The sequence below is a fragment of the Gadus macrocephalus genome, chromosome 6, assembly GCF_031168955.1.
Source record: "Gadus macrocephalus chromosome 6, ASM3116895v1".
NCBI lineage: Eukaryota > Metazoa > Chordata > Actinopteri > Gadiformes > Gadidae > Gadus > Gadus macrocephalus.
The window spans coordinates 23,569,612-23,590,908 of NC_082387.1; the positions used below are offsets into that span (position 1 = coordinate 23,569,612).

The 21,297-nt window shown below is 44.6% G+C and overlaps 1 protein-coding gene across 1 annotated transcript; it reads right to left on the reverse strand.

The window, feature by feature from the left end:
* Nucleotides 1-1,473: 1,473 nt before the first annotated feature.
* Nucleotides 1,474-20,974, reverse strand: mccc2 (methylcrotonyl-CoA carboxylase subunit 2). The gene is made up of 17 exons (XM_060055141.1): nt 20,750-20,974; nt 19,478-19,544; nt 19,210-19,294; nt 18,888-18,989; nt 17,276-17,403; nt 16,185-16,297; nt 14,733-14,846; nt 12,304-12,368; nt 11,018-11,117; nt 10,323-10,418; nt 9,757-9,829; nt 9,585-9,661; nt 8,006-8,072; nt 5,737-5,893; nt 5,255-5,369; nt 4,452-4,537; nt 1,474-1,979 (listed from the first exon to the last, which is right to left on the reverse strand). The coding sequence occupies exons 1-17, from the start codon at nt 20,879-20,881 to the stop codon at nt 1,862-1,864; spliced, it is 1,695 nt and encodes a 564-aa protein (XP_059911124.1). The 5' UTR covers nt 20,882-20,974; the 3' UTR covers nt 1,474-1,861.
* Nucleotides 20,975-21,297: the final 323 nt, after the last annotated feature.

Genomic DNA, 21,297 nt, shown 5'->3' on the forward strand with positions numbered 1-21,297 from the left:
CGGCGGGACGAAAGCCACTCTGCTGCGGCAGAATGGAGCGAGTTGTTGGCTGTCAGACAACTCTTTGAACTTCAGCCTAGAAACACGTTTTGACCTGCTGATGAAAACAAAAACAAAGGGTCAGGGAGATGTTTATTTGATCTGCGATGCGAAGAGGTCTGTTTTGCTTTTCGAACATATCAAAATACAAATCATAAACAAAAAATATCTGAATGGTGCATGTGGGGACAATATTGTTATCGGTGCTTTGAATTCACACGCCTGATAGCATAGTTAGAAATGTTCAGATGCATGATTCGTCAATGCATTGTATTGCCGGCTTGTTAGGGAATAATCACGGTGGAGCCATCAATCACCCACCGGAGATGAATACCTCAATTATTAATATTATTTTTTACACGTTCATCTTGCTGTCCAGCAGCGATGGGCATTCAGAAGAACAGTCGTCAGAACCAGAGGATGGGGCTCGCCAGCTCGCTGAGTGGAGGTGGTGGCGAGGTAAGGTTGTAAAGGGTTTGGCAAAAGACTCCACCGCGCACACTTACACACCTGAGCAAATTTCTTCTTTCCAGAAGTCGAGCCAGGCTGTCCCTTCGTGTTCAAAGCAATCCCATTCCCACTGCGAGTGTCTCACTTCTCCGGGGAGGATAAAGGGGTTGAAGGGGGGGGGGGGGGGCAAAGACATACCCTGGCCTGGTCCTTTCAGCCAGGCTGGCCTGACAAAAAATAAAATACATTCATGACTGCTTTTCAACTTTAAATGCGCCGTTACACCTCTCCTTTGCCTGGATGTGAGTGAAGGAGCAGCCAAATATCTGAATTAGTATTGGTGCCAGAGCGAGTTTTTGATGTGAAATATGAGCCAAAGAGCCACTGGGTGGAACCCATTATTTAGAAAGACAGAAAGGGAAGCCACCGAATGGGAAAATACTCAAGTTTAGCAGTGGGGATATTTTCTTCTTTCGAGGACTGCTTTGAGGAATATTGCTCTGGTGTATTATGTGTAGGAGCCTTGCTTAGTGTGGAAAGGCAAAGCCCTCATTTTTAATGCAGCGATATTTTTAAGTGGAAACTATTTATACTTATTTTCTAAAGACCAGCATGCTACGTTGCTAGACTTTTAGAATCCCCTACATACACACCAAGTAGAGAAAATCATCCAAGTATGTATGTGGGTGTCTATTTAAACAGATATATAGCTATAACGATAAAGCATAATCTAATAATCTTTTGTCAAACTAAAGCAACAAAAGAAAAGCTACATGTCCGGCCGATTCCAGATTGCTTTCAACCCTCCTACACGGTTGTGAAATATTCACCTTCAATGCAGTATAATAACTGCTGTCAAATGTTGTAAATAAGAACATGTCCTTTAGCCTGTCTCCATTATACTGAAATACGTTATTTACAGCCAAACAGTGCCCCCTATTGATTTTCATACAAGCTGCTCAGCAAAAAAAAAAAAAATCAGTATTGACCATACAGGAAAATCATGACATTTATTCCCAAAAAGTTTTAAATGTCCACTTATTTTCGTGTGTTTTTCTAACTTACAAAATCATTTTGTGAAACACACACACACACACACACAAAGCTTACGATTACAACATGACGTCATTATGGTGGTTCTTAATGTCGCCTAGTGCGGGAAAGGCGCCCATTAAAAAGGCAGTTAACAGCGTTCCGGGCACCGCAGATATCCTGTCATGGTGTCCTATAAATCTATATTAATATCACTCTCTCCACACCGGTAACCGTCCCCATCACTCCACAGTCCATGGATTCGTCAAAGCACACGCGGCGCTCTCCCTTACAGGCGCCATCTACGGGAGGGGGGGGGGCGAAGCCGACCGGCAGAGCGCTACATCCTGAACACGCCAAACTGGGTCTTCTTCATGGGTGCGTTGAGCGCGGCGCTGAGGCTCAGCCCCAGCACCAGCCGGGTGTCCGCCGGGTCGATGATGCCGTCGTCCCACAGCCTTGTCAATCAAACACACAAACAGCGAGGCGTTAGACCACCGGCAGTGTTGGGATAGTTCACTTTCTACGTGAACTAGTTCAAAGTTCAGTTCACACATTTTAAAATGAACTAGTTCAGTTCAACGTTCATAATTCAAAGATTTGAACTAAGTTCACAGTTCCAAAAAATGAACTAGTTCATAGTTCTTTTTTTCAATATGTTGCTGTGTGAGCTATTATTTTTTTCCGGTATTTTGAACATCAAGCCCACTTCGTGATTTGTCTAGGATGATATAGAGTGGTTAAATCAAGCATCGTAGCGAAAATGTATTGTACATTTAGCGCATTTTGTAAATCCCATTGATTTCTGTTGGAAGACTCATTGCTTCGTTGGCCGGAAGCGGAAAGGGAACTAGTTTGGTTGTAGTTCAAATTTGGTTGTAGTCTTTTCGCTCGGTTCTAGCCCTACTGTTGAGTCGGAGAACCGAGCGAAAAGACTACAACCAAACGTAAACAGCCCCCATTTACGTTTCCGGCCAACAAGCAATGATTCTAGGAGGTATTCTAGTCCGCTGAGCTATGAGCCAGCGGGAGATAACGTTATGGATTGTACATATTTATAATTCGAAATTCGTCTCAGCCTTTATACCACAGACACTCTAGGGTCCATAGCATATAACCGTGTTGTCTGATTACAGTTTGATTCATTTTTCACTATTTAACAGATCTCGTTCTGAAGAATAATCACCGCGCCATTCGTTTCAATGGGAATCGGGACGGTCTATACTTTCAACATAAAGTGTATTTATATTTTTTAATTCGTCCCAGCCTTTACACCACAGACACTATAGGGTCTATAGCATATAACCGCATTTTCTGATTGCAGTTTAATGTAACAGTAAGCTGACAACGCCGCAACTGCAAATTAAACACACGGAGATAACCATGGCAACCGGTCAAACAAATCATTCTGCGCGCGCATCCGCCGTTTTGATAAACAAATAACCCCCCAATTGAACGAAGTTAAACCGAGTGCGCGTGCCGTTCACAGACACCAGAATGAACGAGTTCACAGTAACGTTCATCAGGCAGTAATACAGTACGTTCAGTTCACGTTCGCCGAAAATATGAACGAGTTCATGAACTATCGTTCAATGAACGCGTTCAGGCACAACACTGACCACCGGAAACGATCGAGCAGAACCAGGACTTTGCTTGTTTGATGAAAAAGTCACCACAGCGCTGTTTGTTTTTTTTCCAGAAGAACCGTTTTTTTTTTTCTTCAGCTGTGCTAAACGATAATGAGACAACAACGCCGCCACCACCACCACAAGTGATATGAAGCACCCACGAAGAGCTGGCAGCATAGTAAGTGTGCCATTCTCCGTGGTAGGCCGGTTCCAAACATTTGAACAAATCAAGGATGATTATTCATTCTCAGACACTGATCCGGAAACCTATTTGTTCGAGCCCGAATTGACAGAGGAGGAACTTCTGGGGCTTGAAACGGGACGCGCAGAGAGAGAGAGAGGGAGTAATGGCTCATCAGTTAGTTGGGGCAGATGCGACACAGGCGAGTGCAAACAAGAGGCTAGCGGTGCGACTGAGGCTCTGTGCGGTGCACGGAGTGGGAAAGAAGAGAATTGATATCATTTTGAAGGCTAGAAATCTCTTGTGAAGAAACTCTAGCTAGATATTGCGTCAGTGAAAAAGACTCATTTTTAGCACTGTACCACCCGGCCATGGTGTTTTTGAAATCCGCCTTTTTAAATTAGGTAGGTAGGTAAAGTAAGTAAGTAAAATTTATTTATAAGGCACATTTAAAAACAGTTTTCACTGGCCAAAGTGCCGTACATGGTGCAAAGAGGCATATAAAGGAACACATACCACATACATAGACATAGATAAAAACATATAAAATAAACGAGATATCACAAAAGGGGAGGAAAGGCCAGGGAGAAAAGGTGTGTTTTAAGCCTAGATTTAAAAATGGTGATGGAAGGAGCGTTTCTGACTGCAGGCGGCAGCTCGTTCCAAAGGCGGGGGGGGCAGCCACAGCAAAAGCCCTGTCACCCCTCTGTTTCAGCCTAGTGCGTGGAACGTGTAGGAGACCCAAGCTACCTGATCTAAGGGACCTGGGTGCAGAGTGGTGGTGGATGAGCTCTGTGATGTAGGGCAGGGCCAGGCGGCCATTTAGGGCTTTAAAAACCATGAGTACGGTTTTAAAATGAATTCTGTGCTGGACGGGCAACCAGTGGAGGCATGCTAGGATGGGGGTTATATGATCCCGTAGGTAGGTAGGTAGGTAGGTAGGTAGGTAGGTGTGTGACAACTAAATGTCCTTGTGAAGGGTTTCTCCAATACAATAGATTCTATCAAACTTTAAAAATACACTTTGTTCAGATTTGGTGCACGTGGACATGCATGTTGTCCTACTGAACATGGAAAGCAGGGTGCGTTGTACTACTGGAGGCCCAACGTGGGAGACCGACCTGGCACTGCTGAAATAGGGGTTCCCCTCCTCCTCGAAGCGACGCACTATTGGCTCCTTCATGGCAGCCTCCTGTTCTGCCGTGAACTGGGGAGAGATTGTCACGAGTTAGCATTAGGAGGGTATGTAAACCCCCCCCATTTTAGCAGAAGAGCTTCCAGCTACGAAAAATAAAATACAATTGTAGCTGTCGTGACCATAGACCTATGTGGATAGACGCTGCGATGCTCCTTTGATAGTCTAGTCCATGTTTGAGAGGACGAGGCGGGCCAGTAAACCGCTCCAGTAAACTCGAGAGCTGCGATTTTACTGGATAAAAAGCCCTTTCCTTACTTACTCTTCAAAAAAGGTAGCGTGAAATAATCAATAACAACGATTTGACAAGTTTCGTTGAACGCCTTACAGACAACAACAAAACAGGTTGAGCCTCTGTTCCAATTTGTTTAAAGGGGACGTATTATACCACCAGGTGTGAGTGTGATTAGCCTTACAAGCCGTTTCGAAAATCTGCCCCATATGACATCACTAGTGGGCGTGTCCACCTAGTGGACACGCCCACTAGTGATGTCATTAGGGGCAGATTTTCGTAAGGCTAATCACACTCGCACCTGGTGAAATAATATGTCCCCTTTAATTAATTAACATGGATGCAATTAATGCACACACACACACACACACACACACACACACACACACACACACACACACACACACACACACACACACACACACACACACACACACACACACACACACACACACACACACACACACACACACACACACACACACACACACACACACCTCTTTGCCCTCGCGGGCCTTCTGGTCCTTAGTGATGGTTGCTAGCACTGTGGCAGCCTGCTCCCCCCCCATCACAGAGATCCTCGAGTTGGGCCACATGTAGAGGAACCTTGGGCTACAGGGGGGGGGGGGGGGGGCAGAGGGTCAGTGTGAGGCCCATTCAACCGCTTAGCAAGCCATGTAAAACATGAAGAACAACTGCTTCTACTCACAACCGAGGTCAGGTAAAAAATGGATAGAGAGACAAGTTGCTGACGAATACATTAACGGTGTATCATCGTCATGGTTACCCCCCCCCCCCCCCCCCCCCTTCTGACGCATTTCATGAATCACCTTCCATGTGATAAGAACTTAATTGCACTCATCGGGCCAATGGTTCAGCGATCATGAAATGGATTGTTCGTATCGGACAATTTGGTGACGTCACTGAATTTAACCGGAAATTTCCACGGGTGGGGGGGGGGGGGCGGGGCGCTGGTTACCTGTAAGCCCGCCCACACATGCCGTAGTTCCCCGCTCCGTAGGATCCCCCGATGAGGACTGTGATCTTGGGCACGTTGGCGCAGGCGACCGCCGTCACCATCTTGGCTCCGTCCTTAGCGATCCCCCCGGCTTCGTACTCACGGCCCACCATGAAGCCTAGCACAGGGAAGGAACCATCACACAAAAACACACGCAAAACAAATGCCCATAAAACCACGCTTCTCAGAAGACGAGTAAGGAGATCAGGGTGTCACAAATCAAAAGACAACTTTGTTCCGCCTATTTCTGCTTTCTTATCCTACGTCAGACGGTGCTTGCCCACTTCTTTACACAAAGCCGGGCTAGAGTGAACATGGCCAGGTCTTCTCTAGCGCTGGTCACTGTCAACAGTGGGCCTCTTATGCGGTCTCGGTTTTTTGCGGTCACACATGGTTGAGCTGGTGGGATGTCCCCATTACTGAAGTACAACCTCCCACTGCACCACTGAGGCGTTTTAGCGCTTAGCAGTCGACCCAGTTGTCTTTCCGGCCTGGAGGGAGTTGTTTCGGCAGGTGTTGTTTCTTTACGTCTGTGGGAGTAGGCTTTCTTTGTCTTGCCTTCCAGATGTTGAGGTGTTCTGCTGCTGGTGAGGTGTTCAGTGGTTCTACACTTTGTAAGGTAGCTTTTTACTCAAATTCAGGCAATTTGGTGGAGGTGTGTAGCCATGGAGAAAATTTCTCTCATAACCGACCTGTTATCTTGCACTCAAGCTCCCCTTGCCACCGTTCTCCCTATCAGGGGAGCAATGCCTTAGAGAAGCTAGTCTGCCAGTATCTCAAGTCTCAGCCAGTAATACACCTACAGCTAGTTTGAGAGGATCCAAATATGTTTTTTCACAACTTCTCTATAAAGTTTGATCGAGTTAAAGTGCATCATCGATATGCAGAGCGTACCAAATGGGTAAATTCACAACATTGGAGTGGTCTCTTATTTTTTTACCCCGTGCAGACTCGATCAGTTGATGGAGGAGACAGTATTTTGATTTAGCACGGATGACATATTGTGGTCATTTTAGGATTTAGTACAGTACAATTGTTACATATTGCTCCTTTAAATTCCGAGTTCATACAGACGCTTCACAGGCCCAAATAAAATCTTGGTTTGATCTGGGTCAAGAATTTGTGTACCTCGTTTCAAAACTTATTTTTAAAAGCAGATTAACAAAAAGCAGCTTCGATTTTTTTACTTCAACCAGCAACAGAAAAGCAATAAGCAGCGTTTGGTTTGTCTTTTTCACCTTCCAACGTCGATAAAATACTTAATTATTCCTATTTTATAAATAAAATCTGCTGTTGTTAACCTGACGAGATACCTTATGATAGCTATAAGGTATTTTTCTTATCAAAAGCAGAATGTGCAAAAAGATATAACAATAATAATTTGTATATCATTTGTTTTTTGGATAATGACATTTTATATTTGATTAATTTGGGTGGAACACTGTCTGCTCTCACCCCATTGACTCACTAAACAGCATGTCATACTGGATAACATTTGATAAATAAAATAGTTTTATGAATTACATTACGTGATGAATTTTCTGTGTTGTTTCAGAAAGTGGCACCAATCAGAATGGAGGCTCATGCATCTCTCATCATCAGGCAAACTATAAGTGCACTACTATTTTCTCCAACCAATGGAGAACCAATGCGATACCCTGTTTGTCAGCTGTAACACTCTGTTCCCTCCAAGGGTACATAGTGCCAATAACAACAGGTGCAGCATAAATGTAGAATAAACCAAGGCTTTTGAATGGCCCCGGCGCATACACCATACACTACTCAACACACCCTCAGATGACTTGGAATTGGAGTATGGTGTTGGATGAGGAAGGTAGAGAAATGCCATTCATATCTTACGATACAATAACCAAATTATATATTTTTATACATTTTTACCACTTTGTTTTTGTGACAACAAAAGAATAATGCAGAGTAGAACATCTTGAAGGCTGCCTTACAAGTCTAACAACAGCAGGCTCTTGTCTTGAAAGTATTTGTAGAACTTGGCCCCCCGTCCCCCCGCCCAATCGAAAAATTATTTATGATTAAGTTAATGTTCGACTTGTTGATCTGGTTTCAAAAATAAAAACGAATGAAACGGAGCACACTCATTTTCAAGTCGTTGTGGCTCAGAAAAAATATATTGTACAGTACCTCAAATACTATTGCAACCAACACGTGATGATTTACACCCAATAATGTAGCGAGTCAAACAAAACACACTTACCGGTTATGTTTTGCAGGAAAATTAGTGGGATCTTACGCTGACAACATAGCTCAATAAAATGGGTCGCCTGTAGAAGAAAAAAACAAAGTTGTCAATGTTTATTTTCATGGGTAGAGGCCAGGCACACAGAAGATACAATTCAAACAAAGAGATGTGATTTTGACTAAGTAACTAAGTAAATGACTAAGTAACACAAGTCAGACTCCAATCCACCTTACTACCAACCGAAAACAAAACAGGCCCTCCCTTCTCAGCCTCAATTCATTTCACAGAGATTTTTAAGGTTCTCACACTTCGCAGTAACGCACTAAAATATTAAGTATTCTCTATATTCAGCATCACATTTGGCACAGATGACAGAGCAATTGACATGGTAGCGTAATCATCGCAGAGCCTTGTACAATTGGTGGAGGGTGCCTGTCACCCTAAAAAAAAGAAATACAAAAGGACTACAAAAGTGGGCATCAGGAGTTTAACAACGGAACCATTAGACGGTCAGCGGGAGCAGCGATTACCATCCACCACAACAGGAACACTTGAGGCCTACAGTACTCCAGGAGCCAAGAAGTGAGGCAACGTTGGGTGTACTGGAACACAAGTCAGACCAGGGCTTTGCCTTTGTCATTTTAATCCCAGAAACCTTAAGACAGATGGGGATCCACGATTAAAGTAATAACAATCAGGGTTTGTTTGGCCCGGGATGATGGCTACGCAAAGACCGCGGCCATCCTCCTGTCAGCGCCACAGACAGGTGGCACTGAGGAGACGGCTCTGACAGCTGTCCTGGAAACCTGTCACGTCTCAACTGATTGGATTGTGTCTTCCATTGTGGCCACGACAGATTAAACTCCCGTTGTCTGATAAGAGACGTCTTCTTGTTTTGTTTTATGAAGTATCTGTTTGGTGGTGGGGGAACACAAGGCTTTTATAAATGTGTTGGACTGTATAATTGAAGCCTCTGCACCTCGATGGGGACTTCGGGGAAGTAGGGGGACCAGCCGATGTCCTTTCGTTTGTCTAAATATTAGCTTTTCTGCCCCAACCCCCACCACCACCACCACCACCAAGGCATCCAATTGCATTTATTCAAATGTCATCTTGCCAAATCAAGAGGCGAGCGAGTCTGAAGTGTTATTTCCAATTGACTGGTGAGGCAGCGGTCAAACCGCCACCAGTCACACATCTCAAACGTGTCAGGCCGGATTCAAATTGGTTTTATTTAAAAGGATTCGCTCGGTGTGAATCTATGCATTTCTTGACCCCAGCGATGCCTAGTGGCAATGTTGCCTCCCCGGCTAACGAGTACGGCCTCTCTCGTGGACGACAAATAGGCACTTGCTTTCGGTGGCATGAAACGTCCGTGGTTGTTCAAAAGGAAAGTGAAACAGGGAGAAGAGACGGTTGCTTTTGCCTTTAGAAGCCATCCCTCAATGCCATTCATCCGGGCAACTGGACGACCCTCTGATTTGTTTTAACTTCCTTCTGCGTTGGTTCCAACGGTTTTTTTTTGTACACCGGTTCTATTGCTCAAAACACAGAGGAACTGTTTGCCAGAAGTAAGACAGACATGGAATATTACCTTCTTCGCAGACTCTGAAAACAGCACTCCATTGTTGCCGATGATTCCAACGGGGTAGCCGAAGATTCTGGAAAAACCTGAAAACAGTTGGACAATAAAGTCAGACAGAGGACGGCACTTGAAGAAACGGGAATGTCTGCACTGCAGTGAGAGAATGGAAGAATATAGTAACCTGTAACAAGCGTATCCCCGTAGAACGCTTTGAACTCATCAAATTTACTCCCGTCCACGACCCGAGCAATTACCTGGAACCAGGAGGACACGAGAAAAGTTAACACTGATGCAGAATAAAACATAACTTTTAACTCTCGGTTAAAGGGTGATTGCATGCAGGGCTATTGTTAAACAAATTAACTAATCACATTTTGTTGGCCATTTGACAAATAATGTTTGTGAGGCAAAGGGTGTTACCGTGGTTCAAGTATAACAAACAGATTATTCGTCCAGAAAGAATTGGTACGTTTCACAGTATTTGGGCAGGACCTAAACTGTAAGCACTGCCGAATGAAGAAAGGGCTCACACACATATTCAAATGGCTTTGTTCTTATATAACATAAACTTGACACACACACACACACACACACACACACACACACACACACACACACACCATCCCCAACCAACTGAGGCCAAATTCAAATCCAGGCGAAGGTTTTGGACTTCGACAGTGCAAAACCTGAGAGAGAGTGCGAGTGGGAGTGTGTGTGTGTGTGTGTGCATGAGTGAGCGCGTGTTACCTCTCTAACATCAAAGTTACGCTTGAGATTTGCCCCGACGATGCCGTACAACTCATCTGCCGGGTAGAGAGGGGGCTCTGACGGCTCAATGGTCACCTTAAGGGGGAGAACAAAACGATGGCAGACGTGTTACGGATGTCTAGACATGGGTTATTGTCACAGGGCTCTGCTTTGGCTGCTTCTCCTTCTTTGAGAAGTCAATGTGTGATTCACCGACTCCCACTCATGAAGGTCCCCGGCTGATTATGTATAATGCGGTGCAAAAAAAAACAACCACAGAACATTGGCTTGACTTCTGATGTAACTAAACATGCAGTCCAATGATCATTGAAAAATAAAGAAAATCTTCCTTATCCTTTCAACTGTTAAATGATGAATACTACTCTACACTTCCATGATATGCATTGCTTTCCCCTCTTACATCTCTGCCAAAAACAAGTCCTTGAGGGAAACGTGTTAAATGGTTCGAAGGACTACAACTCGCTTGTTTTGATAAGCATAATTTAGCCACAGCAGGGCACCACTGAAATACGCCACGCAAAATACATCTAACAAGGAGAACATGTGGACTCCCACTGCCGTCTCAGCAGGCTAAGAAAGCCTTGATTTCACAAGCAAGTCACACGTTGAAACAAGGCCGTTGTAGACGTCGCGGGTTTGCTCGTGCAGACGGTAGTCATGACGGTGAGACCTGCCTCCATGTTCTTCCTGTAGTTGAGGTTCCGGACGGCCTTCCGCGCCAGGTGTAGAGCGTGGTTGTCGTCTAAGGCGTAGTGATCCGTAACGCCAGACTTCCTGTGGAACGGGAAACCCATCTGATTACACATTAGCATACATGGGATGCTTTGCAGATTACAGATCAAATCAACGATCACGTATGATATGCTTCAGGATACAATTAACTGCATTACACACGTGTTGTCGTGGTCCGTCATAGTCGGAGGCTCGATTAAAGTTGAGCAGGCGTTGAAATTTCCATTTATTTAAAATGCTTTAGCGGATCTCACATACATCCTACATGAAGACAAACACAACTAACATAGTAAAACAAACTTGAAGGCTCTTACAAGCCTGTAAGGATGTAAGAGCTATGACTATGTTCTGGCCTTCTCCTATCCCCCTCCAACACCAACCATAGCCAGGCTTGAATAAATAAATATCAATTAATAACAATCACATACTAAAACAGTCAAAAGTCCCCTTTAATGTATGATTGAAATATAATAAAAATCCATTACCTTACTCTAAAAGCCTGCAACGACATACATGTCACACATACTATTGCCAGAAATGGAAATACCCCTTTAATGGGACAACCTCCACCGCCGCGATCCCCTGATATAAATACCAGGAGTGACGGGAGAACTGTGGTGAGTATGACTGACTGAAGTTGTGACATTACTGATCACTGGTAGCGGTTACCGAATGGTTGGATATAAATAATTCATACAATGAAAAGCAGATGAACAGAAATGATCATTGGTGCAAATTGTCGCGGTGTTCACACAAAAAAAAAAAGTGAGTTGAACCATCTTTGACTTCGTCCTTGTGATGTTGAAAAAATATTCCCTTTGCTTTCATGCCGTAGCGCTGGCTCCATAGTGCCGTCAGCACGCCGCACGAGAGTGACGATCGCGTAGCGCCTTGTCACACATGCAGACACGCATTGTAAATTCACGCGTGGTATTGCTAAATTAGAACAATTTATAATACATATTATTTCATGCAAATTATCAATTAATTTACATGGAAGCCATATGGGCTTTAATGAAATGTGATTAGCGATCATACAAATGTGAACCAGCCTTTAGATTCACTGCAGTCCTATCCAGAGCCACATCCTTATCTCGCAGCGACTACTAAATATTCCCCAATCACTGTCCATTAGCCGTGTTGCACCAGCGCAGGAAACACCGGCTCAGACAGGGCGCTGGGAGGTCATGGGGAGGCTGCTTCCTACGATAAAAGACCGGCCTCTTACCTGCAGTGAAGATCAGCCCCGCCCAGGTCTTCAGCAGACACCTCTTCTCCGGTGGCAGCTTTCACCTACATCGCGAGGCAGAGATGTTCACTCTCACAAGCGTACACCGTACCAGAAACGTTCCATGCACCGACCCTCAATTTTGAATCGTGAAACATATTGAATCAAGATGATTTTGAATCTAATCGTTGCCCCCCAAGAATCAAAATCAAACCAAATCATGAGATACCGAAAGAATTCCACCCCTAGCTAGTCTAGACTAGCTAGGGGCGGAATTCTTTCGCTAGTCTAGACTAGCTAGGGGCGGAATTCTTTCGGTATCTCATGATTTGGTTTGATTTTGATTCTTGGTGGGTAACGATTCGATATAAAATCAACTTGATTCAATATGATATAAATATAAATTGATTCTGGATTCAGTACATACTGGTGCTAATTTCCGGATCCACACCAGTGCTAAGAAAGGCGGTGGTGCAAATGACGTCGTGCAACGTAAAGAATAAATAGGATTATGTTGTTTTTAATATTTGAAAAGGTACTATCAAATGAGTGCAACAATGTTAACAGTCAAAGGTCCATTTTTGGAAGTTGTGAATCAATTTCGAATCATAGAAGATATCTTGATTCTGTGTTTCCCCACACCCCTGACCAGTTCCTAAGATAATAACCGAACCGTCTGCGGGGCAGGAAACAGTCGAGTTCCTGAATGCGTATCCGTGCTGCCTTGGGTCATTACCGCATCAGGGCTCTCAGATGAGATTAGACAGCAGTCTATTAGATGTTCCAGGAACAAGATCTACATGTGGTGATGAAGCTACACTGTGGTGCTGCTACACTGCGGAGCCAAGAGGCAGATAGCATGAGCGCTGCCGTCAACCACTCAGCCTTTTACCATAACCAGAGAAACTAACCAGAGAAGAGGCACTGGCCTTTCATTAGCCATCCTTCCATCCTTTTATATCGAAGTATCTCGTTGTGTTGTTCATATAGTGGGTCGTCTGTGTTTCCCACAGGCAAATGATCCCTTGGAGATTTTGCATACCTAAGCCTTACATATATTCATTATACTATGTAGTCATTAATTAAAATAAAATTAAAAAAATCATTTATTTATTTTTCCCTGAAATCCAACACCACATGGGTCCTGACCCAGAGAATTGAAAGCTCTGAAAGGGCGCACTCCCACTAGGCCATCTGTACCGTGCCCAAGTCTGTTTCACACCTGTACCGTGCTCAAGTCTAGATTGTTTGGCTAGTGTGAGCACGCCAACCGTACTCAAGTCCAGTTCAAATACAGTACAGATGCTCATGAGCCGACACGCGCACACGCACACGCACGGCTACGCAACCTGAGCTGGATGACATAGGCCACGCGACCCTTCATTCCCATTAAACAATAAACATGACGGCTAGCGGTTCACGATGGTGCGATGGTCAAGTTGAGTTGGTTCTTGGAGAAGTCGTGGCTGCGCACGGAGTCTAGACCTCTTTAGAATAATTTGCACACTCCCGAATGTTTAGTTTATTTTATGAATGAAGACACCCGCATGCAAGAATCAGTTCACGTCCGAGTGTAGGCTACAAACGCGATTAACTATTTACAAGTGCAAAAACGCCAACATATTTTTTATTTTGTTGAACATTTTGGTTTTTTTCCAGACCAAAGCCACGTAAGGACAGTTCCTCTGCGACTCTCTCGTAGATCGCACCATCTTTCAACGTCTTTGTTTCATACGAATGCATCTCCTTCTCTCACATGATCAGCAGCTCGCGGATTTCACTTTCTCTCCAGTTAGAAGTTAACTGCTCATGATCATATCGCTGCGTTGTCTCTGTGGAGACACTACTACCCAAGCCCCCCCCCCCCCCCTGGAACCGCGGAGCCATCACATTTACAACAGAGTTAAACCCAATAAACCACCAATGTGTGCAGGGTCCGGGCGGGTAAATTTTGGGGTTCTAGCTCAAGCAGGCAATTTACCTCCGGGAGTGTAAACGCACGGACCCTGCCGCGAAAAAGGCGTGCATAAAACGGCCTATTTGGCAGTGTAAAAACGCTCAGTGAGAGGGCTGTATCCGAGTAGAACGGCTCCAAATAAGCAACAAAGTCAGTGCAGGGTCAACTGTGTTCTCTGTGTTGTTCTACTAAGCAGCGGACGCTGGGTGATGACGTATGACGACGTGATGACGGTTGTACAAGAGGCGACCGTACTCAGGCCCAGTTGAGATTGCCTAGTGTGCGCAGCACAGACCAGCGCACAGCGGAGGGGGGGGGAGCACGGTACAGATGTCTTTTTCGGCTGGGGGTCCAATCAACCTTTGCCACCTCACTCGTCACCGTCACGCCCATCCTCACCTGCCCTATCCACGCAGAGCGACACATTATTGATGCCCGCGTTCTCTGTAACATATCGAGGACGCGACCCTACCAGAGGCGGTCCTCCCAGGAAAATGGTTCCTTGCTTGCGCACGATGATGCTCTCGTCGGCCATGGCTGGCACGTAGGCTCCGCCGGCGGTGCACGAGCCCATCACCACCGCGATCTGTGAGGGGGGAAGGGTGGCGTTAGCAGACTCACTCTGGAAACCATAAGCCTGTTCAGAGGTTTGCCGTGCGTTCTGGGTCGACCACAAACAGCAGGCCGACGGAGGAGTTGAAACGGGTAAAGGCCGAGACGGGAGCGAAACCAGCAGCGTCGGTAAACTACTGATGTTCCAAGTTTCAAGAATGCTGACCACAACGCTTTTCCGGCTCTCATTTATCAGGGCGAGGTGAATGATTCTTAAAGCCCCCGGGCTACAATTATTAAATTATCGTCCATGCAACACACAAGAAATCTTAAAATACAGCCCTGCCTCATTCACGTGGCAGATGCGTTGCATGGCTAAAAACGATACCCTTATTTTTCATTTTCGGGTCACGCTTCAAACATGAACCGGAGCTTTTGCTCTGTATGTTTTGGGTTTCACAGATAGAGGCTTGTAGACTAACATCACCGATTTATCCTCAACAGTTGAGTCTTTCAGATGTAGGGGAGAAGAGATATAAAGGGACATCGGCATAATTTTTCAATATGGAGGCTTTCAAAACAGGGTCAAACTCGCTTGGCATCCCAGACTCCACGGTAATTAATGTTGACAACGCTGCCAAATATTTCATCGGGCCCTCAGAAAGGCCAGTCCCCGTCCGGACGAGAGGAATTAATAGAGTCCCTGCTCTTTGTGAATCCCCGGGCCGGTAAACACGCGGTGACACCGGTCACCTCTCGACCTCCGTCTATTTACGCTGCGGCGAGGCGCCTGCAGGCATCACCTTCCTGTGATTACAACTGCCCTCGTGTTCCGGAAGCTTCCGCTTCTCACCCACCACAGCCAGCGCCGAAACACAACTCTAAATCTCAGACTCAAATAAACAAACACAAAAACAAACTGGGCACAAAACTGATTGCACATCCGTGTGAAGTGTGACCAGAGAACCTCTGTTGGCAAGTACTCGGTTGAACTTTGGCATTCACTTTTTCAGGACGTTTTTTTTTTTTTTTTTACATGTTGCAAAGCTTCTCTCTCGGTTTCACTTGCCTTTTGTTTTCTGCCCGACTTCATCCATTTTTCATCCCCTATGATTACGTTATAGTAGTGTAGCGCAGCAGGGTCTATGACTTCCAGTCCAATCGACTAACAGAGTTGGGGCCTTCCTATGTGGCTCGCAATAAAAACTAGAAACTAAAATATGGAGCGACAAGAATAAAATGAACCCAATTTCGATATCAATCATTTCCTCGTTTCAATGGTTCGTTCACAGAGCAAGCGATGGAAAAATATATATAATAAGACTACAATTTATTGGAGGGAAAATACAAAATCACGACCGTCAAAACTCACCTGGGCCAAACCCTCGGATGACAGCCTTGCCTGGTTGAAAAAGATCCTTCCAAAGTGGTCCCTGTCAGGGAAGACATCGGCCTGCCTGGGCAGATTGGCTCCGCCGGAGTCCACTGGGAACGCAGGGAGAGAGCGCCATCATCGGCTGCTCGGCTGACCTTTGATGCCTGGCCTGTAGCAATGTGCTGTAAGACCTTTCATTCCTTTGTACAGTCTAGTCCGACCTACACGCCCGCCCCGGGTGCGGCCGTTTAGGCTGATCAAAGCTGATGCATTGTGGAAGGAAGGAACACAGACCTTTTTTTCCCCCCGGGGCCAATAGACTCGCACACAATTAGCCAGTTGAGATTATGGCCCATTGAATTTTCATTCATCATGTAAAATACAATTTTGCGGCGCTTAACGGATTCTCCGGTGTTAACAAATACACGCCTAATGTTGTTATCCGTCTCATCAATAATCATAGGCTTAATCATTTCTTCACTGTCGCTCCGTAAACAAAAGGAGCTAAACAGAGTCCTTTGGTGAGACGGGAGCAAGTAATAACAGCGATAACAAATTTCAAATCCACCCCAAAAGAAAATAAGTGGAAAAGCAGGCAAAAGCCCCCGCACATTAATCGTGCGGTGCTTTATTTGGCCGTGTCAGACTCGATAAATGGTGCCCAATCTTTCGGGAGCCCCGAGGGCTTCATCCGGGCAGTGCTTTTCTTCGGCGGCGGCACCCAGGCAGGAATCACTAGGTCAGGCTTAAAACCGCCCTCTCTCTCTCCCTACATTCGTGAGCTTCATCTTGGAATGCCGCGTCCACCGACAAAGCAACACTGATAATGGAGCGTTTACTCGTTCCATGTTGCCCATTATTCAATCCGGAAAAAGTCTATAAAGAGCTGCCTTCGTCTTTAAACGTGAACTTCTCTTCACTTTTTGAAGCAACAACAAAGTTCTGTTTCCAAAGTAGTGTGTAAATTAATGACCACATGTCTATGGTAACAGCTTTCACGTCTCCCTGGGCAAACATCTTCTCCTATACAGCTAGCCCTGATGAGGCACTCTTTTACGACCCAGTAAAAGTAAAGATCACCCACTCACCCAGATATATGCACGGCAGGTGGTTCTGCTGGGCTATTTCCTGTGCGCGGAGGTGCTTTTTCACTGTAACGGGGTAGTACGTCCCTCCTTTGACTGTGGCGTCGTTGGCAACAATGACACACTCCACTCTGTGAGGGATGAGACGGCACACGAGCTATACACTGGATCCCAGGTAATGGAGCTTGGGCATCACAACCAAGCAGCAGCCATGGCGGAGGAGACGAGAGTCGCTTCTTAACGGCCTTTTTGGCGGTGCGACGTAGGCGGATGCAGCAATGCCGCCGTTCTAGGTCAACGGGAAGGAATGGGGTTTCAATCTCGCAAAGCCAATAAATATTTTTTTCATTCGGTTGGGCTCCCAGTGGCTAATTCATCTTCATGCTATGTATTTTCTGAGGTCCTGGTTGACCTTTTTCTTTTCTTTTATAAAACTGCAATGTGCAACAGTTCAACTAGCTCGTAGCTTAAAAAAACAAGGACATATCTGTAGCCAATGCTGATCGATAGCGATTACAATAATGTTACCAATAAAATCACATCCTGTTACAGAAATGTTCTACAAATAACAAACACTGGCCAACAACCTCTCTCTTTGTTTACAAGAATCGTGCTATGGACACGCCATAGTACAGCTGTGCTACGCTAGGTCGCGTCACACGGTAGCAGAGCAAGCTGGCGAGGAAAGAGTGGACAGAACACTGTTAATCTGTTATTCTCCCACCTATTAACTGGGAGGAGTTCAGTCTATCACAATGCTATTTAATAGAATGTTTATACATTTTGGCTACAGACAAGACGGACATATTAAAGTCCAGCCGTCAACTCGCCAAATATGGTGCGTTTCATCCGCTATAAATCTTTCAAAACTGTGATGCTCCATTGGAGATTGATCTACACCCTCTAAACGGTCGTGGGTAAGCCAAAGGGTGACCTCACAGACACTACCACCGTCAACACAACACGGCGCCTCTAGACTTGGCGCACTGAAACTTAGGCTAGACCACAGTGGGATGCACTCGACTGGTTTCAGACCACACTTGTTCAGCCCCTCTTTGTTAGAACTATTGATCGTTTGGATTCGCTGTGTGATTGTTTGGCTGCAGAACACTCGGGCAACACTTCTTTTAAGAGTGGCTCGGCTGGATTGGGCCGCTTCCACTTCTATTGTGTTGCGAGAAGCTGCAACTGGCTAAGAGAGTCAGACAAGGTCTAAAAACAGGGTAGATGGCAACAAGATTATTGATAAAAATGAATAGAATAGTGGCCAGTCAATTATTTTTTCGTAGTCTTGTTGCTTGTTATCCATATTGGTGCAATGGCGTCAGGGTTAGTTACCAAAACAGTAACTGACCCTGTGGAAAGTTTCAAGTTTCAAGTTTCAAATTCAGCATTTTTCTGGGTTAAGAAATGGAGAGAGACAGGACAGTTTAGTGAAGAAGAGGACTGCCATGTTGCAGAGGATTGCAAGTATAGGCATCAAACCTTTGGTCACTCACTACGAGGCTAACCGTCTAGCTGGTTACAGAGCACTAGCAGGTTGAGACACCAGGTTTGGTTACGGATGCAAAACGGCATCTGACCTCATTTAAAAAGATATTCAAGGGATCCTTACCCTGAAACCCGTCCGATTCCAGTGATGATACCCCCAGCTGGGACCTCTTCTTTGCCGTACAACTGATATGCTGCAAACTGGGAGAACTCCAAAAATGGCGTCCTGGCGACAAGAGGAGAAGCAGTACATTGTTTTAATATAAAGCATAATGTTACTATATAATAACCATCAGTACATTTGAACTTGTATGCGATTCATGTTTTATTTCATTGAACACATGGGTTATTATAGAGACTACAGTGTCATGGAGGAACTATTGAATGTGATGTTTATTATTAAACAAACTAAATGTGGAAAAGTGCCTGTTGAAGCAGAGTAGTACCCAGGATCCAGAAGTCTGTCTATGCGTTCTCTGGGTAGGAGCTTGCCCCGAGATACGTGAAGGTTCCTGGCCTTCTCTCCTCCACCTGAATCAACCAAAGCAGGCTCTGTTCATTATCACACTACAGGTGAGATCCACATTCCCTTTTACATCTCCTAATGTTGATCAAATTCATATTATGAGGCTTTATAAGAACAGTACATTAAACATTAACCTGATAACAAAGTAGGGTCTACAGCTTTATCCTCTCATGAATCCTGACACTTACCAAGTTTGACCTTCTCTGACCGGGTTTTTAGTTCTTCAACGAGAGCTTGCATTTGCTCATAATTTTTCTGAAAAATGAAAATATATCAATCGGTCAAGGATTTCACAAAAAACCTTAAGAACACTATGATGTTGCCAACAGATTGCATCCATAACTATCTGCCACAAAAACAGATTCTGCTGAGGTGGCTAACAAAGGAGGCAGGCGACTATAAAGTCTCAATGTCTATGGATGAGATTTGAAATTTAACATTAAATCTGTTATGTTTAATCGATTGGGTCAAGAAAAGTTATACCTGGATTTGGTTTCTCATGCATTCTTCGGATTGTGGAAGCAGGAATAATCATTTATATAATGTGCTCATAACTCAAGTTTATCATTAGTCAATTCTTTATTTTTTGCTGTGGCTCTACGCCAGCATGTATATTATTTATACTAGTAGGCAACATATCAAGACAGGTGTCAATCATGCTTCACTTTCTATCGGTTCAGCTCAGTGTCTAGGGCTTTGATTGAGTGTATCTGAAGGTGCTCTTCCATGTATGACATGTTGACAGCTTATACAATGCAAGGATCCTTTATCAGATCTCATAACATAATAGGTCCTCAATTCTGCAAGTATGGTCAAGTCTAGCCAGGGTTCAGCAAAAACGAGATTCAATAAATAGCATCTGCTTCTGTGCAATGATGATGGAATTATACACCAACAGAATAATAAAGACTATACCGCCACCATGTGTTATTTTTTGGTTTTGCAGCAACATAACAATATAATTGAAACGCTATTCCATAACTCACTTTATTTAATTAGTTTGGAAAAGTATCACCCATAGTATAACATTAAAGCCTAGTATTTTGATATGTTTATTTCTATTATGTGTTGGGTGTTAAGAGATATTTTGGCTTACATGTATTGTCATTTATTCGGCTAAAATATATCACCCTAAAGCACTGTGTCTAAAACATATCTAACGAACCTGGTTCCATATAAATCAAAAAAAATGTGGGGGGCACAGTATAGGCAACATATTAGTGATGCTAGACCTTTACCCCATAATGTCTCAAGGTTTGACCTCACCGAGGAAAGTGAGTCGGCAAAGTGTTAACTAGGAGTGTATTTTATATGATTTGCTCGTAAGGTGCATGTGACCGTCTGTGAGTATTCATGGATAATATAATATCTTCGAGTCATCGAAGAAGGTATCATACAAGTGAGCTGTCAAATACAAAACATGCATGTTTGTATTAGCCAAGTTTAGCACTAATGTGTACCTGGTAGTCCGCAGACTGGGAGTCAGGGGCCGAGCCGAGCGTCGCTACTTGGTCCCCATAGTAAGTCCTGGAGGAGGCCAAGCCAACGCTTCTGCAGCGGAGCAGCCATGGCCTGACCTTCTGCAGAAGCATGTTGCAAAAGTTACCAGCAGTTCACTTGCAAAGCAACTGTCTTCTCTGCTAGCAGGTTAGCCCTACCACAAAATCTCTTCTTCTGGTGTTGTACAGAAGTGGGGGGTTATTATCGCCACCTAGTGGCATGAGTTTGTACTTACTTCAATTTAACTTGATTGGAAATTAATCAAGTTAAATTGGAAAAAGATTGGAAATTAATGAAAAGGTTACTTATGTGGTCCTGCACAATGCAATTGTTGTTATCTTTCAAGATTTAGTGAAAGTAAACATGGGATGTGTTACGTGGAGTAGCTGCAGTATTCTCCTTGGAAGATATTTCAGTCTATGCCTATACCACATCTTTTAGCCAGGCTGTACAAACGGTTGCAACCAAGAATATGCTTAGTGATTTGCAAGATAGATAGGAAACGTGA